Genomic DNA, 27,675 nt, shown 5'->3' with positions numbered 1-27,675 from the left:
GCCAATTTCTCAAATCTACTCAAATCTACACATGGAAGTAGATTTTAGTCATTTCCAGGTCTGAATAAGAATGGGGAAAAAGGAGAGATTATGATTATTTGTGTTTTCAGACTTTTGTTGCTGTTCTGTTTCCTTAAGTCAGAATTTCTAAAAATGTATTGATCATCCAAACAGGATGTATTTTAAGGTTTTTGAGGAGGCAGCCAGCGCATCCAAACTGTTTACCACTGTTTGAGATAGTGCCGGCCAGAGCGAGGTCAATGTCGTCCAAAAAGGGGCAAGTAGTACAGTGTGCGATTGAACATTCAGTTCTACGCAGAGCTGCCTCTATGCCTTTATGTCATAGCGTGCAAAACAGCTCTGCGCCAAGTGCCTTGTAAATGAGCCAAATCCAGACATCCACGACCAAATTAGTTTGAAAGAAATGCGTCAGTATCTTTGAATCGTTTTCATGCATAACATCACAAATAATCAAATATTAAGCTTGTTTGAACATTTATGAGTTATGCAGTGATGTCAGAAAAGTAAACAGACAATCAGTTCTGCGTAAGGAGAGCTTTACGGCTGTGTTCGTCTTTTCCATGGACACAGTGAATAAACAAGGCTGCACAGGCACCAAAAAATTTTAATTGTTTAACTTTAAAGCTGTTTTTGATTCTTACTTTAAAAAAAGACCAGAAAATATCAGAAGAACAAAAATATTATTCAATATGTTAGAGGAAAATAATGCGAGTACAGGTAGCACCAGTTCGTTTACTTCCTCTTTGGGCAGATATGCTTGACATTGGAAAGTTGTCCAACTTTCTCGATTTTTGACTGAATTTGTGTTTACTGATTTGTATAAGCTATAGTATTTGGATACAATCTTCAGGATTTTTTTTTTGGCAACATAATTGCATGCATAGTCAGAGTGTGGCATACATGGTGACGGTTGGATTTTAAAACCATTTATTTACATAGTTAACATCTAGCTATTTGTACTCAGATGTCAGATGATGTTAATATTAAATACGTACATTTTAATGTTTTATTTGTAAAATATTTCCAACTAATTTAAGTAATGGGATGATAATAATATTAACAATAATAACAATACCCAGTAATAATAGCTGTATTTTTATAGCACCTTTTTAAAATTTGTTTAAAAAATAATGCTGAACTACAGCAAGACAAAAAATAAGAGGAAATTAAACAGGAGATAAGACACAAAACTAATTGAAAGGAAGACCAATGATAATAAGAAATTGAGATATAAAAGATTTTTTAAAAATACCAATATATGGAAATGGAAAAAAAATAATAAAAGCAGTGGTTGGTATATTGTCCACTGTAATCCACTTATGAACCTGCCTCAACAGTTTTTGGTAGTATCAAAATTCTGCCAGTTTATTGATCAGGTAACCTAGATTTGGTCAAATTAGATTCATCTACATAATGCATTCCTCTATTGATAAACCTGTTTTAGTCCTCCTTTTATCGTAAGAAAGAACAGGTTTGTCTCTCACCACTAATCTAGCTGGCAGAGCGTAGGCTGCAAAAGACATTACACACCCACTCCACTGCTGAAGCTGTTAGCAGCTAAGGACCACCCTGCTAGTTAGCCACACTCGCACACACTCGCACACACACACGCACACACAGGTCTGTCAGGTGTTGATATTTTAAAGGTACATACCTCTCCTCTGGATACTTTGATAAATACACACATGCATACATTAAAACAGTGAATATATATTGTAGATAAGTACACACAGTCTGTCTTCTTGCTGTTTCTTGAAGATGACACTGTTATTATCTAATGGTGCACTGTGATCACATTTAACTATACAACTATATTTGGTAAGAATATGCCCCTATGGCTTATTTTTCTTCTCTGTTTGTTGATTTGGGTCAGAGTTGTAACTGTATATTATCATTGGCCCAGCAGGAGGAATATGTAAATATATAGTCCTCATACATTTAAACATTGTATAAGCTACTGATGAATCAACAGGCCCAAATCGTCCCTCTCCTTCCCTCTCCTGCCGTCCCATGCTCCATTTGTCCTCCCCTCCACACGGCAGAGGAGAAACTCGTTCTGAGCAGCAGATTCCTTCACACTAAAACCTGTCTGTGTGGATGGAACATTACTCTCTGCCACCGTTTGCTTTGGATCAGTACCGATGCTCAGAGATGGAGTGACGGAGGGAGGAGCAGCAGCAGCTCTCCTCATGCTGAACTAGCTCTGGGTTGAGAGTGATAGTGAGAAAATGCTGGCACACTCAGTTTCAAGCGTCATCAATTTCTTTCTGTGAGGTTCAGGTAGCGGTCAGGATGACCTAAGTCTTACCACTCTTAAGGTTCTGGGACTGATTTTAAATGAATTATAACAGTATACACTGAGTTTGCATGTTTTAGGTCATTAACTACAAATTGCATATTTATTCCCTTTTTGCCAGGCAACCATTGTTTTCCATTTATTTCAGTGTGGTATTAAAATTAATATGCAAGGGCTGCTCCTTGAAATTCAGGGACTGAAGTTATCAGTCAGAGACCGTCATTTGACTGAGATTGCTTTAAGTAGAGCAGTCATTTATTCTGTGCAGTGTACTTCAGGGGGCATTTTGGTCCCCAGATTTTGCTGTGGAGTGGGTGCTCTTGATTTTCACACTACTCTTTGCAGCTGCGCAATGCAGGCAGGGGGTCACAGGGAAAGAGAGACCAGTCTTTAAGGTGAAGAAGTGGTAAATTTACAGCTCACAGCAAATTAAAACAATACAATCTCTGGCTTTTGTTGATATCAAGTGTCAGCCCTAGAATATGCAGAAATGACTTTATGGGTATCTGATTAGAGTAAGCTGCAGCTGCACTTGTCGCTATCTTCCACTTGTTCTTCCGTGCTGGTAGGAGTTCTTCTTCTTCCTTTGGCATTTTACATGGAGAGAAATGAGCACAATCACATTTAAGAATAATGGCATTGACTTGGTACCTCGGCGGCATCCCAACTTCTATACAGTTTTCTTTTCTCTGTGAATTTGTAAATTTCTCTCTCTTCCTTAGCTGAGAGGACTAACGAGGTCATCGTTGGAACGGACCAGTTGATGGAGATCTAGGGGATAGAGTGGCATCACCTCACTAACCAATCAGAGAGCATCAAAACACAAACTTATTCATCGGCCAACTGACCAATCAGAAGCCTGGATGCTGCCTGTCGGTTCTGCACTCTCTTCTCATAGGCTTTTTTGTACATTGTGTCCAAATAAAGACAAGTGCTTCAACCCATGACTCAGCATGTTGATGTTTTTATTTGTTTTGTTCATTTTTAAGGAATTTAAGTGTCTCAGAGTTCCCACTGTCATGGAAAACCTGGAAAAGTAATGGAATTTCACAAACACATTTCCCAGACCTGGAAAAGTCATGGAATAAGTAAAAATACTTAAAAATTCTGGAAAAGTCATTTAATCATTAACATGAGCAATTTGGCTCTATTTCTTTCAAAAACATGAGAGGAAGGCGATGGCGATGAGCAACTTATAAGAAAAAATTACCCAAATATTTAGCATGAAATTACCTAGAAGTACAAGAAAATTACCTGAAAATTATTTTAAAAAACAAACAAAGCAATGAGCTGAAAGAAATTGCTGAAAATATTAATTCTGTAACATAATCTGAATATACATATGTATATTTAAATATTATGATAATTATAAATATAGCTATCTCAACACTTTTCCCTAGCTACTTAAAAATTATTTTCTTAATCTACTTATTTCCTGCAATTTGTCCTGGCCAAGTTGCCAGATGTCTTTTTTTTCCCATGTTTTCTGCAACGAAAAAAAAAAATACAAAAAGAACTCCCGCACACTGTCTACCCTGCAATATCATTATGTGCTCCAATGTTTCGGTTAGAGACTCTTAGACCTTTTGTTTTTCCATGTTTTCAAAAGAAATCAAACTGTTTTCTCATTGCTCAAAACACATGTGAAAGGTGTCTGAACAGCACAAGAAAATTAATGTCAATCCAGGTTTCAAAGGGTTAAATATCATTGAAAGTTTTGGAAAAGTCATTGAGTTTTATTGGGCGAAATTAAATCGTCACAGTAACCCTCTGTAGATAACCTAATGTATTACCTAATGGCAAATTTTATTTCCGTAGCTGATGATGTAACACAGCTCTAATGTGTCGGTGCGTGACGTTTTGTTAATCATCACATTTCTTTATTCTCTCCTTGCTTTCTGCTTTGTTCATGAGAATGTGTGGGAACACTTTGGTCTGTATCGCTTTGAGAAAAAATGTCAAGTCGCTCTCTGAAAAAAATCAGTGACGTCATGTGTTTGACAGAGACAGATCGACTCAGTTTAAGGTAGATGTTTGTCATTGTGTTGCCACACTAGTAATTATAAGGCTGTTACTGTCTCCTTTAATGGCAGGACTCAATCTCTCCATTCACCGTGTTTGAGAGGGAGGACGTTTGTATGTGCACGGGTGTTAACGTGCACACTGTGCAGCTGTGGAGAACAGAGATAGAGGGAAAAAACAGTGGGAGGGGTGAGCACAATGGCATGGGGGTTAAGTTTATTTGTACACAAAAATGGTGTATGTGTAGGCCCCGGACCACCCAGCTTGATTCTGTATCAGTTAACACCAACGCCCCACCCTCACACACACTCACACAAACACAGCAGAGGAGGAAACTGACTCCCGCTTGACACTTTTTGTTCTTTTTTTCTCCTCTTCTTTCCCTCTCTGCTCCCTTTGCTGTCACTGGATTTATTGCATTCCTTCGGCAGAGCATTTCTTAAATTACAGGTTTGAAGTTCCTTAGTCACGAACGAAGAAGAGGACAGGGATGTGTGTGTGAGTGTGTGTGAGTGATGAACTGTCCTCTGTTTCCTATTGTGTCTGTGGCCTTGCAGGAGTCATTGAGACTGTCTCTTGTGGCCTGATTATGTGATGTTGCTGTGTGTGTGTGTGTGTGAGACAGAGATTATGATGTCTCGTTGTCTTCCATCTCAGCTGTCCATTAGATGTGCCTGTCTGTTAGATGGGCATGTTTTTATGATTATCTCTGCAATTACTTATGTGGCTTGTTATGGTTCATCAGCATCATGCACTGTTTTATGTGCACTATACTGCACTGAAACAATAATTAAGCCTGATATAAAATAAAGAATAGCAGTGAACTCAAAAGTTTTCATCCCCAGTCCCCAACAGAGCTAAAAGTTCAACTTTGTAGGTGTTTCCTGAAGTACACTGGATTTTGCTCAATGTAAGAGATTCCTAAAGCAGAAATCTTTAACCTTTTGAAGACCGTAGCAACACTTTTCTTGTGCTTTTTTCTTTTTGTTTATAGAGCAAGGACACTCCAGTTTCTTCCTTTTTTTGAGGGACATTTTATTTGTTTTACACTTCAAGATCAGTTTACCCATGTGGCATTATTCAGCCAATGAAACCACCATATAATGTTGGTAGCTCTGGAAGAGATTTCTGAAGTCAGAAAAATAACCCAGATGATGTTAGGGTTATAAAATCCTGTTTTAAAGTTGCATTAATGGAAATGTAGAACGCAACATTTTTCAACCCTGTCTCTTACAAAATATGATTATCAATTAACTTTTGAGTGTGTTGTTGATATACGCTATTTTCCCACAGTGCAATGCGCAAAGGAAAACCTGCTCACAACATGGATGTATAAAGAAAAGTGGATACGGCGTTGGAGGCGGGGCCCTGTTCATTCCTATGAAAGTTGCTGTGGTGCATGAAGACAAAAAAGTTCATCTTCTCAGGTACAAAATGACTTGGATCTTCTTTGTTGTTGGGCCCAATTGAGTAAGTGCTGGAGACTTCTGCCAGCTGAGTGGCTAATCTCTGGTTTAGTGCTCTGCAAACATGAATGTGGATAAAACAACTTAATCGTGCAGCTCTTCTGGACTGTCAAAATGATATTGGACCAAATCAAATTCTAATTGTGAAATGATACATTGCACAGAAGTTGTGACGCTCGACAAAAAATTGTCATCTGATTAACAGACATCTCTTTCCCCAATGTAAGTCTATGAGAGAAAAAAATGTTTTGGCAAGAATCAGACAGGAAATCTACTCAGTGTATTAGAAGCTCTGAGTCATGTTTAATTGTGCAACATTTCGATCTAACAGAGATCTTTGTCAGGCATTTTCAAATCATCATCACAAAGCAGAGCAAGCAATGAAAAGACAGACACAGTCATTTCTCAGGTGATTGTGATCTTGATTGAGAGCCAATCGACTCTCACGGAAGGTCGAAAGAGTTTTCAAAATACGTACAACACAAGCACAGTAAAATATGGTGTACAGTTGCCGAAAGGCTCCAAAGCTGGGACACTATCATAGAATAAAACACTCTGTAATTAAAGACCATAAACAAATGCTTTCTCTGTGCAACACTGCGTTGTAGATCGACCACCACCAATTTGAGAGTACCTAAAAGTTCTGTCAAGCACATCCAAGGAGGCCAAAAATTGCACATTCGAAGAGCACCTGAGCTGACACCTTCCCTTTCTTTCGAGCACCATCAGCTGTAACCCTCCAATATCACAGCTCCAGTTACACTGCGCATGTGTTGAACCCCGAGCTCCAACGGGGTCAAAGAACGTGATTCAACCTCTTTCAACCAGCCTCAACCACTCTTAGGTTCAAACAATCAGACTGGGCCAATAGGAACAGAGCTGACTGGCGCTCTCCAACACAGAACATGTCTTCATGAAAAAAATTCACAAAACAACAAAACAAATAATATACAAAGGCATACTGAATACAACACATCAAAAGTTATATAAAATGTATGTCACAAATCATCAAAAAAAGTTTTTTTTCGGACATAGATTTGCAAGTCCAAGGATCGCGAAGGAATGAACTACCCTGTTGTCAGTGTGACTGGCTAATACTCGTTGCCTTTGGTGGTTGAATTGGTTAGGTTTTGGCAAGAGGAGTGAGTTTGGTTAGTGTCGGGGTAAGAATGTTTGCCAATCAGAGGCAGAGTAAGGTGGGCCGTTCCTTCGCCATCCTTGAATTCGTAAATTCCTGGTTGGGCCCAGAGGCATCATGTGACAGGTGACGTAATTCCACACTTTGGCCGCTATGTTAAACTGGCTCCAAAGCCTGTGCACTAGTTATCAATTCTCATTTAAACATGTTGGTTTTTTTGTGTACTTGTGGCGTAAACAGTAAGGATGAGTGTATAGGATCAATTTGGGATGTGGCTAGTAGTCTGTCTGCACAATGGAGTGCAAAACAAGGAGTCACACTTTGACTTGAACATATTTCATACATGTGATTCTTTATGCAGCCCCACCTCTGAAATGTCTTCTCGCTGTGAGTTCATTGTTCAGTATTTTTCCATGCCCTTTGTCATACCTGCGTTCATCTCCTTGTTACATTGTTTCCATTTCATCCACACTGTGTCCTTATGCATTTGAAGATACCTCTTTTTCTTTGCATTTTCAGTCATTCACTTCTATATTGGAAAAGAGATTTTTGTAATTTTTTGCAACTTGGTGTTTTTTACCGACGACAAGAGAGACTAGAAAAGCTGCTGAAAGACGACGTTTGTCACCTCAGTTTTGAGTTAAAATGGTGAAAACCTCAGTTAAGGTTCACTTTGTCCGTGCTCTTTGTCTTGGCTGTGTTAACCTTTTTAGCGGTCTCACACTCTGACCTCTCTCTTCAACCACATGATGAGATCTGGCAGCCGGGTGTGTTTGGGTAGAGGTTTGTATATTTACTCAAAGACCCCAGAGTCCCCTCAATGCAACGCCACTGTGGCTGAGCCCGCCTCTCAGCACATACATGTGTTTGCTGGTGTGTGTGTGTGTGTGTGTGTGTGTATGTGTGTGTGTGTGTGTGTGTGCGTGTGTGTGTGTGTGTGTGTGTGTGTATGTGTGTGTGTGCAGGCTTACCTGTGTGTGACCATTGTTAATCCTCTGTCACACAAACTAATCAGTGCTGTCTCACACTCCTCTGAGTGAATGCATGCGTGTGCACACAGGGCGTACACAAATGTGCATGTTTGCTTTGCAGATCTGGAGATCAGATGTCAAGCCGCAGATCATATATCAGGCTGTCTGTCGCTCTTTGGTTTTGTTGCCTTGTGGAATTTACTGACATCTCTGCAGAAGATTTTCATCTGATTATGCGTCCCAAACAAATTCAGAGAGAAGAGAAGTGATCTGTAAAATAAAACATTTTTATGCACAGATTATCATCAGTTACCCATTTTGCTGGCAGCACATTTGCCCACAAGATTTGTTTTAACAAGGATGAAATCTGGCATATAAAGAAATGAAGATGCTCTCGCACATCTGCAGTGACATTTAAAAGCTGGCTGCTTTTATTTTGTGTCAGAAAATGAGCTTGAAGATCTGTTTCTGTTGCAGCGTCTTAGAAGTTTGTTGAGTTTTCTTGTGTATGAATGCAGAGTGAACCATAAAGACATCACTTTTTTGGAATATTAATGTCATAGAAGTTGACAGAAATTTGGAGATTGAAATGCTTGTTCACATCAGTGTTTTTTCACAGTCTGGGAAGGGACCCAAAGCGGGTTGGGGAAACATTCCAATGGGTGTCAACATTTAGTGCTTTTAGTCAAGATAAATGCATTATATGACACTTGTGCACATGTTATCCTGACACTGTCTCGTATATGTACCTCCAAAACACTGTTTTCTTAATCTAATACAGATGCTTTGTCAGTAGTTCAGAAGACTGGGTTCCTCAAAACACAAGAGGCATATTTTCCCACTTATAACAAACTTATCACAAGTGGTGTCTGGCCATGATGAATTTGGTTTTATGGCCCACTGCTCTGAGATATTGGCTTGTACGACCACCGGAATACAATGGAAGTTAATGGAATTTTGTTTGTGGTGCACAAAGTGCTTAAAAATGACAACATTTAGCATCAGTAAGCATTTTTCAAGTTACTCACAATGATCCAAATCGTTTTCATTGGGACTACATTCTACAGAGGAAGAAGTTGCGATGAATACTGTCCAAAATAAAGTCTGGATTATCTAAAAAAAAAATTAGATAAAGTTGGGGAGGAAGTGCTTGACCCTACTCAACTTTGATTTATGATGTGAGACGCAGACTATGTAACAACCAAATGACGCCATTTAGGAACAAAACAAATGTGCGACCCAATAGTTTGGCTCGTTTTGCTTTTACTTTGTACAGTCGAATAGAACAAGAAAGATTATCCCCCTAAAGCAAAGACCCTCAAGTGTGTCGGTTTATTAAAGGGACAGTTCACCCCTCATATCCAAAATACATATTTTTGCTCTTACTTGTAGTGCTGTTCATCACTCTAGATTGTTTTGGTGTAAGTTGAGTTTTGGTGATATCAGCTGTTGAGATGTCTGCCTTCTCTCCAGTATAATGGAACTTGTGGTGCTCAAAGTGCCAAAAAATACATTTGAAAAACTCAACAACAATTTGGTCAAAAGTAAATAGTTCCTATATAAAACTGCTCACAACAAGATCTGTTGATTATCTTGAGTAACTGTGTCATAGTTTCTGGAAAGAGACATCGCTGTTGAATTTTTCAAATGTATTTTTTGGCACTTAATGCAGACATCTCTACAGCTGATATCTCCAACACTTGGCAACTCAAACCAAAACAAACTAGACTAATAAATATCACTACAGGTAAGAGGAAAAATATCAATATTTTAATTGGGATCCTTAAAGTTCCAAAGATGAATGTCATGTTGGAATTTTGTGGACTTATAAGACAAAATATGTGTAATTAGATCATTTTAACAACATCAAAGGTGAAATAAGGGGAAGCAAGTGGAGAAAATGTGTCAAAAGCTAAAACCTAAACATGTTGACTGACTTCATACAGTATATACTGGTTTCTGCTTTTGCCTCGGCAGGACCCTAAAAGGAAAATAGAACCATCGTCCCAGATAGATGTGTTGGATGGACGGTGGAGACAAATGTGCGATACATAGACATCCTCAGATGCACAGAGAGGTGGGGTGGAGTCTGAGCTCCGGGTTGGGGGGTTGGCTGAGTTGCTGGGTGGCTTCATGGCTTGAGGGCTGATCGTGGGTGAGCAAGAGAGAGACAGAGAGCAAGCGAGCGGGCCACCCAAGTGGCAGTCAGTCAGAAACCTGTGTGTGTTTGCTGCTGACCCCTACACATTAGCACAACACTTCCTCAATTTGTCTTCTGTGTTCTCCGGCCACAAATGAATTTCCTCCCTCCCTCTTTTTTCCCACACACTACCTTTCAAGATGCTACACCCCCAAACACACACACACACACGCACACACACACCAACACATCTCTAACTTAAACATCTGAATACATGCACACACAAACACTCTTTTTACAGGCTTTAGAGATACAACACTTGCTTATGTTGCTTGGCCAACAAAGAGTGTGTGTGGAGACACAGATCCCATGTATGGGATAACAACCTCAGTGACATGCCTTACACACACACTAAGCCAGATATCCCTGTCTGTCACTGCGGAGGCCCCCAGCTAATTAACTAAACATTGACTGGGTGGCTGATTGGGATCACGTCTTAAATTGTTTTCACAGTAAAATCACAGGAAGAAGCAAAAGACTGACCTCCTTTACACCCTCAGGTGACCTTTTCTTTCTAATCTCATTAGTGAGAATCTTTATAACATCTACAGCTGGAACTGCAAACAGATTGGCTTTTATAAATTATTTCAAACATATTTTTTCTGTTTAAAATGTTAAATTATATGTCCAGTTTCTTGTACTTAAGTGAGACAAAACTAACATAAAGTTAAAATAACTTTTTAAACTTTTAACTTTTTCATTCCACCACAAAAAAGTTAAAACAAGACAACTAAAGTTAAAACAAGAAGGAAAATATTGCAAAATTCAAGGCACAAGATGTCAACACAAACAGACAAAAATAATAAAAGCAATAAAAAGATAACATATCTCTTCAATTTCATATCAAAGCGATTAATGAGCTTAATAGATAAAGGAAATGTTTAAAATGAAAGGATTTCTGGAATGTACGATATTAGAGATTTAATATTATAAAATGTAAAAAATATGTAAAAATATTTTAAGAAAATTTTCATATGGTAAAAATGGCTTATTTTTTCATTGAAGTTCTTCAAAAATGTATCTAAATATAATTTATTTGCGTTAAAAGTCAGCTGTAAGTGCTCAGATAGCAGCCTCTCTGACAGGCTTGTTCATCATTTGTAACTGATCACAATAGTGCAAAGCTTCTTTTTTTGAAAAGCTATACCGTTTCAGCCATGTTTGCTCACATATACTTACATATGCAGGCACACACACACACACACACACACACTCACACACAGTTGTGAGGTTCTGCGTTCTTTTAAAGCTACAGGTCTGAGTTTGCATTACCACCTGCTAGCTGCGTCTGACAATACCTCTGTTACAACCGCACAAACAAAGACTTAAAGAAAAGTGTGTTTCTCTGTCTCTCTCTGTGTTTTGTGTGTTTTTCCCCCAGAAAGGCAACCATTCATTACGATGACAAAGGGCTAAAGAAATGCATTATCATAATTAATCTTGTGTGAGACTGTGGGTGGCAGCTCCGACTCTGCTTGGAGACTGACAGAGGTGCTCAATGCAGGGAAGTGTCTCCCTGCACGAGGCAAACTGTGATTTGTGATAATGGGCTTTATAAATAAAATTGACTTGAAAATAAATTGACTGGTGCCAGGCAACTTTTTGCTGATATTTGAGTAACATGTAATTATAAGCCAGTAAAGTTAAAAAACTCTTCTGGGTTTTCCCAACAATATGTAAGATGACTCTTGAGATTAAACACCCCCAAATGAAAATGCTTTATGACTGAAAAAAAGCTTTTTGTTCATCTAAAATGTGGTGTGTATTTTCTCCCATTATTAAATCAGGCAGTTCTTTGTGTGTTTTTTGAACAGGTTTATTTGTCCAGTCAGCCGGCCCACGGCCAAATATTCTGTTTGGTTATTGTGAAAATGATTTGTTCATTTGGATAAGACTTGACCTGAAATGTGTTTGTGATTTGTTCTCTTTTTTTTCTCCAGGGATTTTTTTTTTGTTTTAACAAGATGTGATGCTCTTTGGTTTTATGCTTTAAAGTGGTTTGCATAATGGAATTATTGTAAATTGCCCTCACACATAGATAAGTATACACAGGATGTAATGAGAGGGTAGAAAAATTATTATCATCATGCCACCTCAGTCGCCTTCAGATCGCTCAGTGATTGTATAATATGTATGCTCTTTATCTTTTTTCCAGGTCTACATCAAAAATCACCTATTTTTTGTTTTTTTCTTTTTTCTTTTTGGGGCAATACTAGTGTTCTGCATAAAAGACTACACTTTTTTTTTTTTTTTTAGGAAGTACGAGCTTTATCTTTAAGCTTTAAGTCTTTTTGTTAGTTCGATGCTATAACACTCAAAGACAATCTTCGGAAGGTGTAGAACGGCTCCTTAAAATATTCTTATCATTGACTGTGATTTCAACGTGTTTCTGTTATCATTATGTGTGATAGCTGTTTATACATATCCTTTATTTGACCAGGTAAAAGTCTCACTGAGATTTAAAATCCCTTTTTCAAGAGCAACCTGGCCTGTTTGGGTACTATCTGTCAAGATACTGTAGATAAGAGGAAACATTGATGAGACACAAAGAAGTATTTAAAAGGGAAAGCAGAAGGACTCAAAAGATAATCACTTCTGATAATGTTTTTTTAAGATTGAAGTTTGGTTCGGGTTAGGGTTAAGGTCACTGATTTTTTTTATTTTATTGAGAATGTATGACAATAGTAAACTCTGTCTCTTAGAAATGACGTTTGTATGTTACCAAACATACCTTACCTTTCTTTATAACGTTGTTTTGGCAACATAATCGCTGCCTGAATTTTGTTTGGCTTTTCTTTCAGGTAACAAAACACTCTAACAGTAATTATTTACCTCGTAGGCTTCGAAAGGAGGTGGTTGGAGAGGATGTCTGGCGTACAAAGTGTAGGACCTTCACACCAGAACCTCGAGTTTGCATCCAGACTCCTGTCTTAGGTTAAGACAACAAAAGCACTTTGGTTAAGGTAAGGTAAAGATCATGATTTTGGTTAAATGTTGATAAAAAAGGTAACAAAAATAAAATTAAATCGTCACTACTTGTGGATACTGTATTGCAAGACTGCCTATTTTGGCGGAAGACAACTGAAATACGTTTACAGTTAACGTACTTACTGTGTAGCTGTAAATGAGAGGGTTGGTCTGAATGGTGGGTGAGGACAGCCCGCTCTCATCACAATCTCGTAAAATACCACTGCTTTGATGGTATTTTTGGCGTGAGATTGCGGCGCCAAAAGCCACCTTTTGTGTCCACGTGAAATAGCGCTGGATGATGTCAGGTCAGAACATGGCCAGACAAAACCGGTTGGGGTGTTACTATTCACCGCCAGCTGGCACCTGCCACATCTGCATGAAACGCGGCATGATGACATCAGGTTGAAACGTGTCGCAGCATGTTGACGTCAGGTTGAAACGTTGTGGATAACATAATAACATGAGGGGCAGGTGGGAGCGTCGGAGGATAGGTCCAATAAATCCCGGATTTTGACGAAGAAGTCTGGTGTTCGCTTCCCGTCTGAATGTGGTGGTTTTTTTCTACACCTTACCATGTGCCTTCTTTCCCTAAATCAAACCATCCGTAACTTTACTGCCTAATCCTAACCATCTGTGCATGCATGTGCGTTTTTTGACGTCCTGGTGTTGGCTGCTGTGTGTTGTTTGTTGCCTAAACACAACTACGAGCAGTGTCATCCAACCATGTGCTTGTGGTCACGGTAGCGGCTTTCTGGAACTTTAATAGCGGTCGCAGAGGGAGAGTGTAATGTGTAGACGCAGAAGTCCACTGCAAAGCTGCAAAATCTGATGACGGGATGAGAATGTGTTGTTGGTGCAGCTTAGTACTTTGGTCCTTGCAGTCAGGTCACAAACTTTTTCATCTCACAGCTAAATAGTACATTAAATTATATTTCTGGAAATATCTAAAATTAGAAATAGGCTATGCAGTAACAGAATCTTGATTCATGTTTGATCAGCGCTGCCTAGTTTGACAGTTTGACGGCAGTTCACAGAGTGATTGAAATGATTGACAGCTGCGATAGAGACTCTGCGGCTCTGATTGGTTGCTTTCTGAGCGCCACGGTAGAGTCTATCGAATGCCATTAGAGGCAGTAGGAAAGGGAGGAGGGACAATATTTTGCCTCATGTACTTCTTTAAGAATATCGTCACAGTTTTAGCAAATGTGACAGAAAAATTATTTTCGTAAAAGTTACCAACTGTAGCTTTAAGTTACTCGTTTAGCATTTTGTTTCCAATTTCTGTCAAAAATATTTCTTTCCTCGAAATATGTGCATCTTCCTTGTGTAACATCCTTAATGTTCCCCAGATATCAATCACTTGTTTGGAATATCACATATATGTTTAGTGGTTGCAGTTTTTCCTCACTTCCACTGTGTCCTGTATGTTGGCGACTATTACTGCTGCTTTAGTTTTAAAAAAAGACCTTATACATTTATTTTATTGCTTTTTTATTCTACTCACTCGTCTATCTTTTGGCTACATGAGGAAAAAAGAAGAAATGCAGTCGTGGGCAGTCTCACCGCCTCACTCCTCGATAAATAAACTCTCTGGGCCTGAACCCTGGGTGTCTCGGTTGTTGTGTGACGGCTGAGTGCCAGAACGGTTCCGTTGCTCTGCCTATAGCACATACAGAACCCCGGACGGACAGCCAGGCATGCATGCATGGATGAACGGATGGATGGATGGAGTCACTGGGGAGACATGAAATGGAGAAGTGAAGATACAGAAGGGGGAGGGTGAAGGAAGGAGGAAGAGCAGGAGTAGAGACGCAGATGAAACAGAGGGGAAAGATGGAGGTGTTAAGAAAAAGGAAGAGTAGAGGAGATAAAAATGATGGAGGGAAGGTTGGTCAGGGGAAGAGGGACCATGTGGGACACAGAACACGGAGAGGAGGGAGTGAGGGCCTGGGTGGTTTGTATTTGGATGCCGGGGCGGTGTGATGGCAGATATCTGCACAGCGCATGGTCATCTCAGATGGTTTATTTATCCAAGGCCTCCAGACCAGGCCTCGGACCTCCCTGAGTTTGTTAGGCTTGAAGGGGCCCCCTACTACACAACCCAATTCCTCACATTCCACATTAGCTCCCATTTTCAGCTGCCTGTTTCCCTCTACCACTCAACCCGACCCAACCCAGTCCAACCAAACTATACCCAGTCCAAAAAAACAGGCTCGCCAGTGCCACTATAGAGACACATAAGAACATATGTCACCTCCATTTGGACAGATGGATGAATAAGAATATATGTATGTCGGTCATTTCACTGCGGCAGAGAACTGTGGCGTGGGGGTAAAGGAGAAGTAACTGTGATCCTATGTTCAAAATCACTTGACAGACTGATGTGGATATATCCTGTTTAATAACGAAGAGATGTGAGGTGATCAGCAGAAATGCTGTTTTTTAAATCTTTTTTTTAGTAATTTAAGGCTTCAAAAATGCATCCTTCACTGCATCTTTCACTGCTTTCTTACCAAAGATGAGTGTTAAAATGCAATGTTACCCACATTATTCTGAATAGATAAGTAATTGAAAAGGAAGATGAAGATCTAAAATAAAGAGTTCAAAGAGGACCATAACAATTACAGAGCGTTGTGCAGATATTTGACATTCAGGGAGCATTTTAATTTACTTATAAGCTCAATTTGTTTGAACGTCTTGATTATTTAGCCACCTGTAGAGGCCCGATCGTTGACTTGTAGTCTTTACTCTGAAACCTGATGACAGTGATAAATCTTACTTTTAAAGCAAACCGTAATAGGGCAATCCCTCACTATAAAAGTACACAACAATAGAAAAAAGGCATGAGCCTCCAAGTAAAAGTCCTGCATTCAAAATGTTATTCAAGTGTAACAATTACAGAATTACTATCAGAAAAATGTCCTGTAAGTATCAAACTAAAAGTGCTTGAACCCTGATATATTCTATCATTAATGCTGATGCATCAATGTGTAAGAAGAATTTTATTGTTGTAGTTGTTTGAGATCTTATTTAAACTTTTTAGTTTAATCAGCCTACATATAACAATGAATTGCATTACCTATGCACATTTCAGAAAAGTTGATATAGATAGATATTCTTGTTATATAGAATTCAAAGTACAGCTGTCATATAAATGTGGTACAGTAAAGAGTAAGATTTTCCTCTGAAATGCTGTAGGGAAGTAGTACAAAATAGCAGCATGGGCAAAATACAGGTACGCCTAACTAATTATACTTAAGTAAAGGACATGAGTAATTGTACCTAGTTCTTAACATCACTGATATATATTGTATTTGATAATTAATACCCTTTAAGTAATCAAAAGAAAGAAAGAAAAAAGAAAAGTACATGATCATACAGTCTTAGTTTTGATCTTTCCAGCCAGTGTCATATAAAAGTCACACCTTATGTTTCTGTAAGTTTGATAGTGTTTTGTAGTAGTTTGATATGTAATACTTGGAATAGTAAAAGGGCTTACTAGACAAGCAATGTACTACATCATACAGATGTTGCCCCATGATGTTTATCATCAGCCCTTGTGACAGCAATATTACTGCACGTCCTCAATCTGTTTATCATGCCCTTTGTCTCATGTAAACAGTGATGATGGATGTAACGGCTCAGCAGCAAGCTGCGACATCAACTGAGTGTTTACCTTCTGTTACTGTCGCACACAGAATGAGCTTACAGCACCAACACCTACCTTCAAATTGTTTTACATCAGCTTTGAATTGTTTTACAGTCGCCCAAAGGGCCTCAAATTTGCACCAGCTACCTGACAAATGTCCTCCACAGCAGCACAGGTTGGCGTTTAGGCGCAGAATGACTGTGTAATCTGGCAAAGTGTTTGTTCTTCACCCCCATACTGTCATGAGTGGGGCCAATGGGGGCTTACATTAGCAAACCACCAAGACTCTCGTAACGTCTTTCTTTTAAAGAGATTAGAAACAATCTGGTCTGAGAACCCCCCCCCCCCCCGTCTTCATTCTTTCTTTTTCTTTCATTTTCACATGTTGTTCTTAGGTGAACTGCTCTCTGAACTCATGAAATCATGCATGGCAAGACATGGAAACCTTCCAAAAGTCGCCTCAGAGATAAGGGTGTCACACTGAACTACGCAACTTCGAGGTGTTGATGAAAGAGGCGCATATGTGGAGTAATTCCTGCGATCCTTTAAGGGTAAAATTTACAGGGATGTGGGGTTATATTTTCGAGGGTGTAAGAAGGCCTATCAAGCTACTTTTAGAAGCTTTTGGCCACAAGAGTTGAGGTTACAGCTGTTAGTGCTAAAAAGCTACACACATGCACTTCACACACGCACTGTAAAATCTGACAAGTTGATGTTACTTTAAAAAGTCGAGGATTTTGCCTTGAAAAAGGTAAGTAATAAAATGGTTCTTTCGTATAGTTTTTTTTTTACATGGATTTGTTAGGTTTACTTAAAAAAATTGGTTGTATTTATTTCATTTTGTGAAGTAAACTTTAGAAATAACAAGTGACATTAACTTGTTTTTTTTGTCAGTGATAGCCACTTAATCAAATCAAGTTAGTCTGACTTTATCAAGGAGCTGCTTACTTTGTAATATTAGGAAACTGATTGTCACTGGTAAATAAAGTAAGCACAGTAAAGAGTGATTAATGTTCAGGATTATTTTCATTTTAACAAAATGACACTCTGAGTGTCTTGAGACAAGACCAGTGTTTGTGGTAACAAACAAAATTGTGCCATAAAAAAAACACTTTAAGCCTCATAAAAAATCTTTGAAAAAAAGAAAAACAGAAAAGAAATATTCAGATTAAATCTTATATTTGGCTTTACTTAAGATTTCCCCAGGACTTATTACAGTTACCTACTCTCAATAAAGCTTCATCCAACTTGCAAAATAAATGAAACATTCCATCAAACTTCCGTATTACACACATGCAAAATTCTTTGGTTCATGACACAACTTGGTTTCCTTAAAAACTTAAGTTGATATCACTTAAAGTAAGCTTAGCTTGTGAGTTTACAGTGCAGCTGCTTATAATAAAAAGCAATGCACTGTAAAATCTAAAGAGTTGATTTTACTTTTAAAAAATGTAGAAAACAAATTGCACTGAAAAAGTCATTATAACTATGAATCCTTATTTATGTCGAATTTATATCTAATTGTTAAGTTTGCATACAATTAAGTTAAATGTACTTGATTTTGTGAAGTTGTTGCAACTTTAAAATGCCCGGTTTGGTTAAATCAATCTTTCTAAGTTTAAGGAACTTCAGTAAACCATGTTTACTGTGCTATATGGCTGCCTGTATTCAGCTGGTTGCAAACTAGTCAATGACAAAAGTTCAAGCAGCATGCACATCCTAAAGTTGTAAAGACTAGGTCAAAGTGAAAACAGATACCAAAAAATAAATAAAAACCCACACTAGAAAATGCTCCTTTGAACGTTTAAAAAATTAGCTCCACACGTGTGGAGCAGATCTCCTAAATTTGTCATTGGCAAAATCCTCTCTGTGGTGATCCAGTTAAGTCAGACTAACTTGGTTTATTGAAGTTGCTAGCACTTATAAAGAACAAGGTATTTTCACTTGGCATTTCTAAGTTGCAACAACTTCACAGAATTAAGTGAAACAGCTAAATTTAAAGCAAACTTAACACTTAGATATAAAGTAAACATAAATTAATATTTAGCTACAGTTATATTTACTTTAATTTTCAAGGCAATCAGTTTCCAGGCTTCCCCTTATTTTACATAAGATCAACTTGTCAGATTTTACAGTGTGGTTGCAAAGATGTGAGGGTAAAAACAACATTTCGGGGTGTTCTGCAACAAATGTGAGGCTCATCAAGTATGAGATGCCCTGAAGTGATATGAAAAGTGTTGAAAGATCTGCAATTCTTTTAAAAAATGATCACGTTTACATACTTGTCCAAAAAGCTGATTTTTTCTTTCTTTCACTGATTGGCTCGTGCTGATGAAACAGGGAAAAAAGTGTGCGTGCGTGCCTGCGGCTGTGATATCAATAGATGGCATGTGCGATTGCTTCTTACAAACTGGAGCCACTGGGAATAATGTTCAGAGAGCAAGTGAGGCGGGCAGGCAGCAAGTTGTGTGCGTGAGTGCGCGCGCGTGTGTGTGCGTGCGCGGCTGTGCAGTTTATTGAAAGAGTTCCTCTCTCCCTCCCCCTCCTCCTCCTCCTCCTCCCCCGTCCTCCTCCTCCTCCCCTCCCTCCAGCCCAGGCAGCAGCAGCCTGGGTGGTCCCCCTCTCTCTCCACTTTGGTGAGCTGTTGCTTAGCAGCTAATAATAGGCGATGTTTGCAAAGTAATTTGCCTCTTCCTTGGCCAATGGGAGCCGGAGCACTTTTCCATCAAACCTCCCTTTTCAGGATTTGCCGAGAGGCGAACTTCTCCAAATGTTACCGCTACGGGATCGGAGTTAGACTTGACACGGACGGCTCAGACTACTACTACTACAACTACTACTACTCCTCTCTGAGACGTCGTTTCACAAACCATCGGGACGAATGAAGACTGAAGGATCTATACGGATTTCGGCGCATAATGTTGGGATGGAGTTTCGAGACTTGTTTGGCTCCAGGGAAGACTAGAAAGCGTTCCTCTAATTTGTCGCCGGCGGTGCTGGATGCGCTCCTCTTCTATGTTGGATTATTGTCGCTTTTTCTGAACTCGCACCAATTCTCTGTCGCTTCGCTCTGCGCCCCGATCACCCTCTTTGGACTATGGCCTCGGATCGCGGGGTCCCAGGGGCCGGCGTCTATGGAGATTTACCCCCGAGTTATACGCGCTCCCAGCCGCCTGCGAACCCAGACGTGCTCCGGAGACCCAGCTACTGCCACGCTGCTTTCGCACTTAAACAAATCTCAAAGGTGATACAACGCTCGCAGTATAGTGCGGATTTCATTCAGTCCGCAAATGTGAATGAAAAGTCTTAAGAGGTTTGATTTAGCCGTTATCTAATCGAGAGTTGAGGGCGCATGTGGGAATGTAGGCTGAGGCAGCAGCTCCCAAACTGGGGTCCGGGGACCACCAGGGCTCCCCGAGGGAGCCCACAGCGAAAGCAGGAGTAGTTCAGTTAAACTGTTTATCATTTAACGAAAAACGCATGGAAATTGCCATCAGGGGTTGATATAGATACGTTAGTAAATGTTTACTGCGGCCAAACTTGTAAGAAGTCTGAGTCTCGCATGACATTTTGGGAACCCCCCTGGAATAATAAAGAGATAACAGGAGTTTCATATTTGGCACCATGTTAACTTTGTAGTTTGTTTGAATGGACACTCATTCATTTTAGTTGTTAAAGCCATCAGGAGGGAGTTGAGTGAGGGTTTGTTCCCATATCCCAGCAGTGTTGTGCGTGTTTTTGGCTTTGTGCAGGCAGCGGAGAGCGCACTGGCCCGGGGTCTGTTTGGAAATGTGGTGGGTCCTGTAAAGGAATTCACTGATTGAGTTTGATCTGACAAAGCATCTTTGGACCGCCCGGATGCTTGGACGTGTTTCAGCACTGCTGAGAGAAACCACAACACCAGTGCAATGTCTTCTGCAGCAGTGACATTTGTAGCACAGGGGGCTGAATGGTTCGCCCTGAAGCAGAGATTTTAACAGATATATGACAAACAAGAGGGAAAAATCTATATAATGTAGACTACCACAGCAGGGAAATAGATGTCAGTTGAAACTTTATTTTCAATCAACCCATTTTGTGCATTCAAAAGTGATCGAACAAGGCTTCCACTTACCCAAAAAGTTGCAACAACCTTTCTGTTAAACATCATATGTTATTAACATCATACTGAATTCTCTCTTAGGATTCATATAAAGTGTATAACACAAAATGACACCTATTTGATAAACAGTAGGGCCTATTGTTTATATAGCTCTTAAACAGCAGCTATAATCTGATTTTTCACTATTAACCTCCATTAAATCCTGGATTTGTTCTGAATGGATGGAAATTGTGTTTTTTTTAAGCTTTTTTATTGTTTCTCTGCACTCTGTACATTTAAACTACAATTTCCCCAGAAAGCTTAACATTTGTACAAATTGTTGCCACAACTGTGCAGATTAAATCATTTCAGATGTGGGGTGTCATGGAAGATCGCGTCCCACGTTTGGACTGACCTAAGGCGATAGACATGAGGTTTTAACAGGAAACTGACAGCACATACTCAGAGTAGAACAGCACTGGATTCAGATGTGTGGTTAGCTGGTTAGCTCCTTAACTTGTCAGACAAATCTTCACCTTAAATTCCACACACAGACACTTACCTGAGTACACAGATGCATGTGTTATCCAGGATCTAAGTTGTCAGAGATGCAGATGGAAACACAAGCTGTGATTCCTGCCTTTGTGGACAGTTTTGCAATGATTCATTATTTATGTGTGGTAACATAGTGATAATAATGCTGTCCTTTTCTCGCCCTCCCTCCCTCCTGCTTTGAATCCAGGGGAAGGCGGTAGGTCAGAAAGCTCCTCTGTGGATCCGGGCGAGGTTCCAGGCCCTCCTGTTCTCTCTGGGCTGCCACATCCAGAGGCACTGTGGGAAGGTCCTCTTTATTGGACTCTTAGTGTTCGGAGCTCTGTCTGTGGGACTCCGAGTCGCAGCCATCGAAACGGACATCGAACAGCTATGGGTGGAAGGTGAGTTTAAGATGTTTGTGTTGGTCTTTTGTGTGGCAGACTGTGGCGTTTCTCACATGAAATGCAGCATCACTAATCTTTCGGGTAATTTTGTGAGGTCAGTTTTAGGTTCCTGGCTGGAGTTTTTGTGCAGAATAATTAGCTGGAGTTTGTAGATTTTGATGAGCTTGATTTCTTCCGCTTATGGGAGCGTAAATGACAATAGTGGCTTGTGGGAAGATGCAGAATGGCCCTGATAGTTAGTGTCATCTGTGTGCCATGGGAGGGCACTAGGTGTTCAGCTGATATACCGACTGGCTCTGATGACCAGACTGAAGCAAAGCAGCAAGGAGTAAGATTTGTGGGAGCTGGTTTCAAGTTGTTTTTATGCTTGTTTAGATGTGAATTAGAATGATCATCACTTCACAAATAGCTTGTAGACAGAACACTAACACAACTCAACTCAACTTCACCCTTATTATCCTGATGGGAATATGATGTGCAGCAGGCATCAAAACATAAAAAAAATACATAAAGGACAACATCAGAAATAAACACAGAAATTCACTATCTTAAGTAAAACAATGACACTCCTATCACACTGAAGCAGAAACTAAAACAGTTTTAAAAATAGTACCATAAATAAATGCATCATCAAGTCAAGCAAAGGGCTGCGCAGTGGCAATAGATACAATTCATAGTAATAAATAATCAAGGTATACATTAACCTCCTTTTGTGTAGTAGTTTATGTCTGTGTTTCCTGTGTGTTGTGGATGTTGTATTCCACAGGCTCAGTGTTCGCTCATGTCTGTTCATGTCTTAATAAGTCCCAGTTTACCTGAGAAACCCAAACACTGACATGACCGCTTTACAATAGTCTCTCTTCCTCTTAACTATCTGTCGCTTGTCCTTTAAGCATGACTGTGTTTGAGATTCTGCGCCGACTCACAAACCTCCGCATTTGCTTTCTTTTTCCGCTCCTTCTGTGCATCTTACATTTAAGTTATCTGTACATTTTCAGCGGTAGAGGCAGCTTTATTTGGTTTTTCACACTGGCCAAATTCCTTTTAAACCCCCAGGCTTTCAGTGCCGGGGCTGATCCCCGCAGCAGATGGACTGTGTGAATGGTTAGCCATCTTTGAGGGCTCTGACCCCTCCCCCCCTCGGCTCCCTGTGTGGTCCCTAACTATTCTTGGATTCCATTCAACAAGAGGCAAGCAGGCAGGCAGGCAAGCAGGCACCACCTCCCTTAAACCCCCCTCCCTCCCTCCCTCCCTCCTTCCCTCCCTCCTCTTCTCCTCCTCACAAGAAGAAAAAATATAAGTGAATGCAGCTGAAGTTTACCCACCTGTTTTGCACACTCTAAAAGCGCTACAGCAGTTGGTGAATATAAACAGACTCTATGGGGTTTTTTAAGCCCACCATGTCACCGGAGGACGGGGACAGGCGGCTCCCACAGGAGCTGTGTGTGGAGGTGTTGCAAAAAATCACACGCTGCTGGTGTTAGGAGAAGTGTTTGGAGGCTGTGCGCTTCACTTGCACAGGAATTTAAATATGCTGTCGTATTAGGCATAATTTAATAAAAAAAACAAACCTGTAATTATTAGCTTACGAAACCCTGAATTTGCAACAAAAAAAGCAGGCGACAAGACTTTGAATTTCCACAGTTTCCTTTTTCTTTGGTTTCATTCTGGTTAGTGTAAAAGCTTCGGGATTACCTCTTGAGCTAATTGGCAGATCCATCTCTTAAAGGAGATGTTTAGATGTTTGTGTGCCAGTTGTTTTGCTGTGGGATTGAGAGAGTTGAACGGGGGGGGGGGGTTGAAAAGGAATGCTGTGCCTTTAAGAGGCCGTGGCCATGTTTCTAAAGTTTCTGCCTGCCTTGTTTCCACCAATAGCCCATTGACAAAGCTGCTAGGGCCTCAATGGAGAGTAAAGTGGTTCGGTAACAAGGAGAGGTTAGTTCTCTCTCTCTCTCTCTCTCTTCTCTCTCTCGCGGGCACATGCACACAAACACAGAAAAACACACACATGCACCATTGCACATAAGCCAGAAGAGGCAGGGATGATATTCTCTCTAATAAGACACATTAACAGACCTATAATATTTTTCTAAATTGAGTTTTATTCGACTGTCTTTGTGTATGTTTTTTCGAAGAAATGTAATGCAATAATCTTCTAAAGCAGCTCTTCGAGATTGCACCGTAAACAAACCTTCCCCACTCCTCATTTGTTCAGAATAACTAGCTGTGAACTGACACCGTATGTGTTAACGCTGCCAACATGGTGTGTGTGTGTGAATGTGTTAGGGGCATATGCTTCCCATCATATATTCATACTCACTGCAGCCCCCACACGTCCCACACATAAACAAACACATCCACTTGTCATCTTTGCCACCTTCAGTGTGTGCAGGCTCCTTAGCCGTCTGTCTGCCCGCCTGAATTTCCTGACTGCGTGCCCGTCTGTCTGCCTGTGCTTTGTGTATGTCTGTTTATATTTCTACCTGTCTGTCTGCCTGCTCTGTTAAGTCAGGCCACCAGGGTTTTTTTAATTGCTTCCTCCCCTCCTACAGCACCAAAACACTGTGAAGCAGAGCACAGCAGTGGAGTCTGTCTATAGAGAGGAAATAGAGACAGACAAATTGGTAAAAGTTATTGTCTATATGCAAACCCGCAAAACATACTTCCCCTGCATACAGCCTTTATTCATATCATTTCTGGTTGTCTTAAGGATTCTTGCATATTTGTAAAGGAGGAGAGTAAAAAGGTTAATTAACTGAATGCCTTCAGTGCTCACACCTGTGTAGGTGAGAATAGAAACCACAGTATCAGGGTGTTTAGTCTGACAAGGGGATTAAGGACTTTTTCTGGCTTAATGCTCAGTCACACAGAGAATCTGCGAAAGACATCACCCATCAAATACCTTCAATTACTCACACAGGTCTTGTTTAGCAAGCTGTGTTTTAAATGTTACATCACAGAGTAGCTTTTGGAAAGTCTAGACTTGAGTGGTGACACCACATGTATGAACACTATTAACATATATCAGTTGGAGGTGCCAGAATTACATTTTATTTGTATAACTCCACAATTTTCGTACATTTTCTGCAAATGACTCTTTGCATACCGTCAAAGTGCATTATGGTGTCCTACACAGTTAACAGCATGCTCACCTTTGAGAGTGTGAAAGTTGGTGTGAGCTGACTCAGTCTGTATTGTCCACAAGCAGAAAGAGAGAGATCGTAAAAAGAAGAGGTGCAGGAAGAAGAGAAGGATGAGAGCAGACATTGGGGGGTTGGGGCAGGAACAGGGCGGAAGGTTTATGGCTAGCTGACACTTTTTTTGCCTGTGTTTTTGCCTGTCTCACTTGAACAAACATCAAGCGTGAGAGTGTCTCATGCTCGTCTTTCTTCCACCATAAAGGACTGTGACGGGGTGATTCTGTAAGAGAGAACCTTGAAATTTTGACTAAAATCTGATTTTTGTGTTTGTATTTTAAGTCTTGTATCAATTGTTAAGACTTTCCGGCTCAGATGTTTCTTGTTTTACAAAGGCGTATTTGAAAAGCTTGTTTGGGAAAAGACAGGAAAGAAACGGCCTCCATGTAAAAGTGCTGGTGTTTACTCTTACATTAACTAAACTCATCCTTCTTGGCAGAGTTTAGGTGAGGCATGACAGACATGTACACAGACTCAAGCTGTCCAAATATGAGTGCAGTGAGACAGGGCCTATCCGGATAGCAGGCGCACCACATGTCCCATAAAGAGGCCATGTAGAAAGAGGATAGGAAAGGGGGAGGTAGAGTCCATACCACATAGCATGAATGCACAGGGACTGAAGTGCTAGCTTTAGCCAGCTAGCAATGAAATCAGACCAAGAAACAGATTGATGAAAAGAGAGCCTGAGAGATGAGAGAAAAGACGTCTTGAGGTTGCGCAAATGAGCGAACGCACACGTGGGTATTTCGGTGTTTGGAGCAGTTTCTCTAAACAAACCTCAGAGCGGCACAGCAGGTAAATGCTATAATTCATCGGAGCGCACACAGCGCCCCAGTTCAGACAGAGAAAGGGAGCTCTATGAGGCATTATTGGAGGTGAATAGTGCGCGGTGGTGCCCCAGCTAGATAAATAAACTCCCAGCGCTCAGGGCCCAGGACCTCACTGGTAGAGAGAACAAACAAGACCAGAGTCAACCTGGGTCACTTCTAAATGTTTATTTCACCCCCCTTCCCGCCATCCTTCAATCCAAGTCTCCCTCATTCCATCCCCTTTTTCAGCATCCCCCCCCAAAAACATACACTCCTCAACAGTCAGACCTAGACCACCCCCCAACAAATAAACACACACTGAGTAGCTATAGATGCATATGACACACACATGGCCTCCGTGATACAGGAAACACACTCTCTGCTCTCTACATGTATTTTTTTTAAGCAGCCATTTCGAATTTTTCGTCACTTGGCTACATTTACAGTGATAACGCAAAACTTTATACTGTTATCTTAGTGCAAAGCTTTTTATAAAAAGGCCTCTGGACTGTCAGTCTTTGCAACACTGAATGCAACATGCTATAAAGGCTGCAATGCAACTGAAAACAGGATAATGAAAACTCAATCAATATAGCGTGGCACCCTTTCTCTCCCTGCTGAAGGGCAACCTTTGTCTTTGGTCTGCGCGAAATAAAGCGGCACCAGTCACCTTAGAGTTTGCACCATTTGCCTCTGTCTTTACACCATGAAAGTATAAAAAGTAAAGGGAGAGGGAGATGCAGAGAGACTGAACATTTTCTTGGTACTTGGGAGGGAAAAAAGAAATGGTTCTTGGGCTCAATAAATTCATTTCTCTTCTGAATGAGACCAGCAACGTGGAAAAATTTTGCCTTTCAGGCGGGGATGAATGTATGTTTCAACCACACATTAAGCAGTATTAGCGGTCAGTGGAGTGTCTAATGTGACTATTTTTCACAGTGGCCAACTCTGCCCATGATTAGCATAATTAGCAGAGGCAAGCCTATACATATGGAAATAGAAAGTGCCTAAATGCCAACCCTGGTGGAAATTTATGTGTGGTGGCTAACACCACTGGCACATCTGAATAGAATGTAAGTGAAGCTGATTTTTCATGTTGTTGTCGCTGTTTTATACTGTTTTTAAGGTGTGATCTCAGGGTGATTGTTTTTTGTTTTATTTATCAGGATGGTGGCAGCTAAACACATTGAAACTGATCAATTTTGTTTTCACACACGAATTAGGATTTTCTCATAAAATAACAAAACTGTCTTGGACGATTAATGAACAGATACAGCGTGCGTGTGAGGACAAAAACACACTCACACACACACACACACACACACACACACTGTATTTCTATAGGTAAGATACCAAAGTGCCAGCTTCTCTTTCTTGCCCCCAGCTTCACCCTCCCACAGCCAACTCTGGCATTGTTTTACAGGCTGGGAAAGTTTTGGTCCATTTGCTTTTGTTGTGAAGAAAACGTTCCCTCTTTATTTTATTCCGCTGTTTGTTGGGAAACATCTGAAAGAAATTGAAGGGTTGAATGACAAAAGGGGTCTGCATTCAGTCTGGAGCTGCTGCACTGAAGGATTGTATGGAGGAACGGCCCATCTGCTGGGGGCAGCCCGCCTTAGGCGGTGCCCTGGCTAGGGAATGCCATAGGGCAGGGCCGGGCTGAGGACCCAAAGTGGGGCACAGACCTGATTCTGGTGGGTCTACGTGTGACAAAAGGGCCAAGAGGGTTTTTTTGTGTACTGCCAGGCCAAGAGAATGAATTTCTCATTTGGCTCGTTTGCTGAAAATCAAAAGAAATAAAAGAGCTCTTTTAGAGGCCAAAAAAAAAACACCCGACTGAGAGAAAATGTAAATAATGGATAGAAGATGGCAGCCAGGGAATAGCTTTCTGTCTTTTTTTTTACATATGTTAGCATA

The 27,675-nt window shown here is 40.4% G+C and overlaps 2 protein-coding genes across 4 annotated transcripts in view; both read left to right on the top strand.

Moving 5' to 3' along the window:
• Window positions 1-3,264, top strand: part of eif2b3 (eukaryotic translation initiation factor 2B, subunit 3 gamma) — a 42,361-nt gene extending 39,097 nt beyond the window's left edge. For both annotated transcript variants that reach the window (XM_088085460.1, XM_088085459.1), the window contains exon 12: window positions 3,040-3,264. In XM_088085460.1, coding sequence (XP_087941586.1) covers window positions 3,040-3,092 — 53 coding nt within the window. In that variant the 3' untranslated portion in view covers window positions 3,093-3,264. The remainder of the gene's footprint in view (window positions 1-3,039) is intronic.
• A 2,373-nt stretch (window positions 3,265-5,637) lies between these two features.
• The window catches only part of ptch2 (patched 2), a 46,876-nt gene continuing 24,838 nt past the window's right edge, over window positions 5,638-27,675 (top strand). The window contains exons 1-3 of one of the 2 annotated variants that reach the window (XM_088085443.1): window positions 5,638-5,766; window positions 12,954-13,077; window positions 21,557-21,749. Coding sequence is in view for 1 of the 2 variants with exons in the window: in XM_042498232.2 (XP_042354166.2) it covers window positions 19,831-19,977; window positions 21,557-21,749 (340 nt within the window). In the remaining variant the exon portion in view is untranslated. Of the gene's footprint in view, window positions 5,767-12,953; window positions 13,078-19,414; window positions 19,978-21,556; window positions 21,750-27,675 lie in introns of those variants that run through there. The other variant, XM_042498232.2, reaches the window with a different exon arrangement.

Source organism: Plectropomus leopardus, chromosome 12, assembly GCF_026936395.1.
Source record: "Plectropomus leopardus strain MGB_pleo_1.0 chromosome 12, ASM2693639v1, whole genome shotgun sequence".
In the NCBI taxonomy this organism is placed as follows: Eukaryota; Metazoa; Chordata; class Actinopteri; order Perciformes; family Serranidae; genus Plectropomus; species Plectropomus leopardus.
Note: the sequence above shows the minus strand (reverse complement) of the source record. Positions and strands in the feature narration are given on the sequence as shown.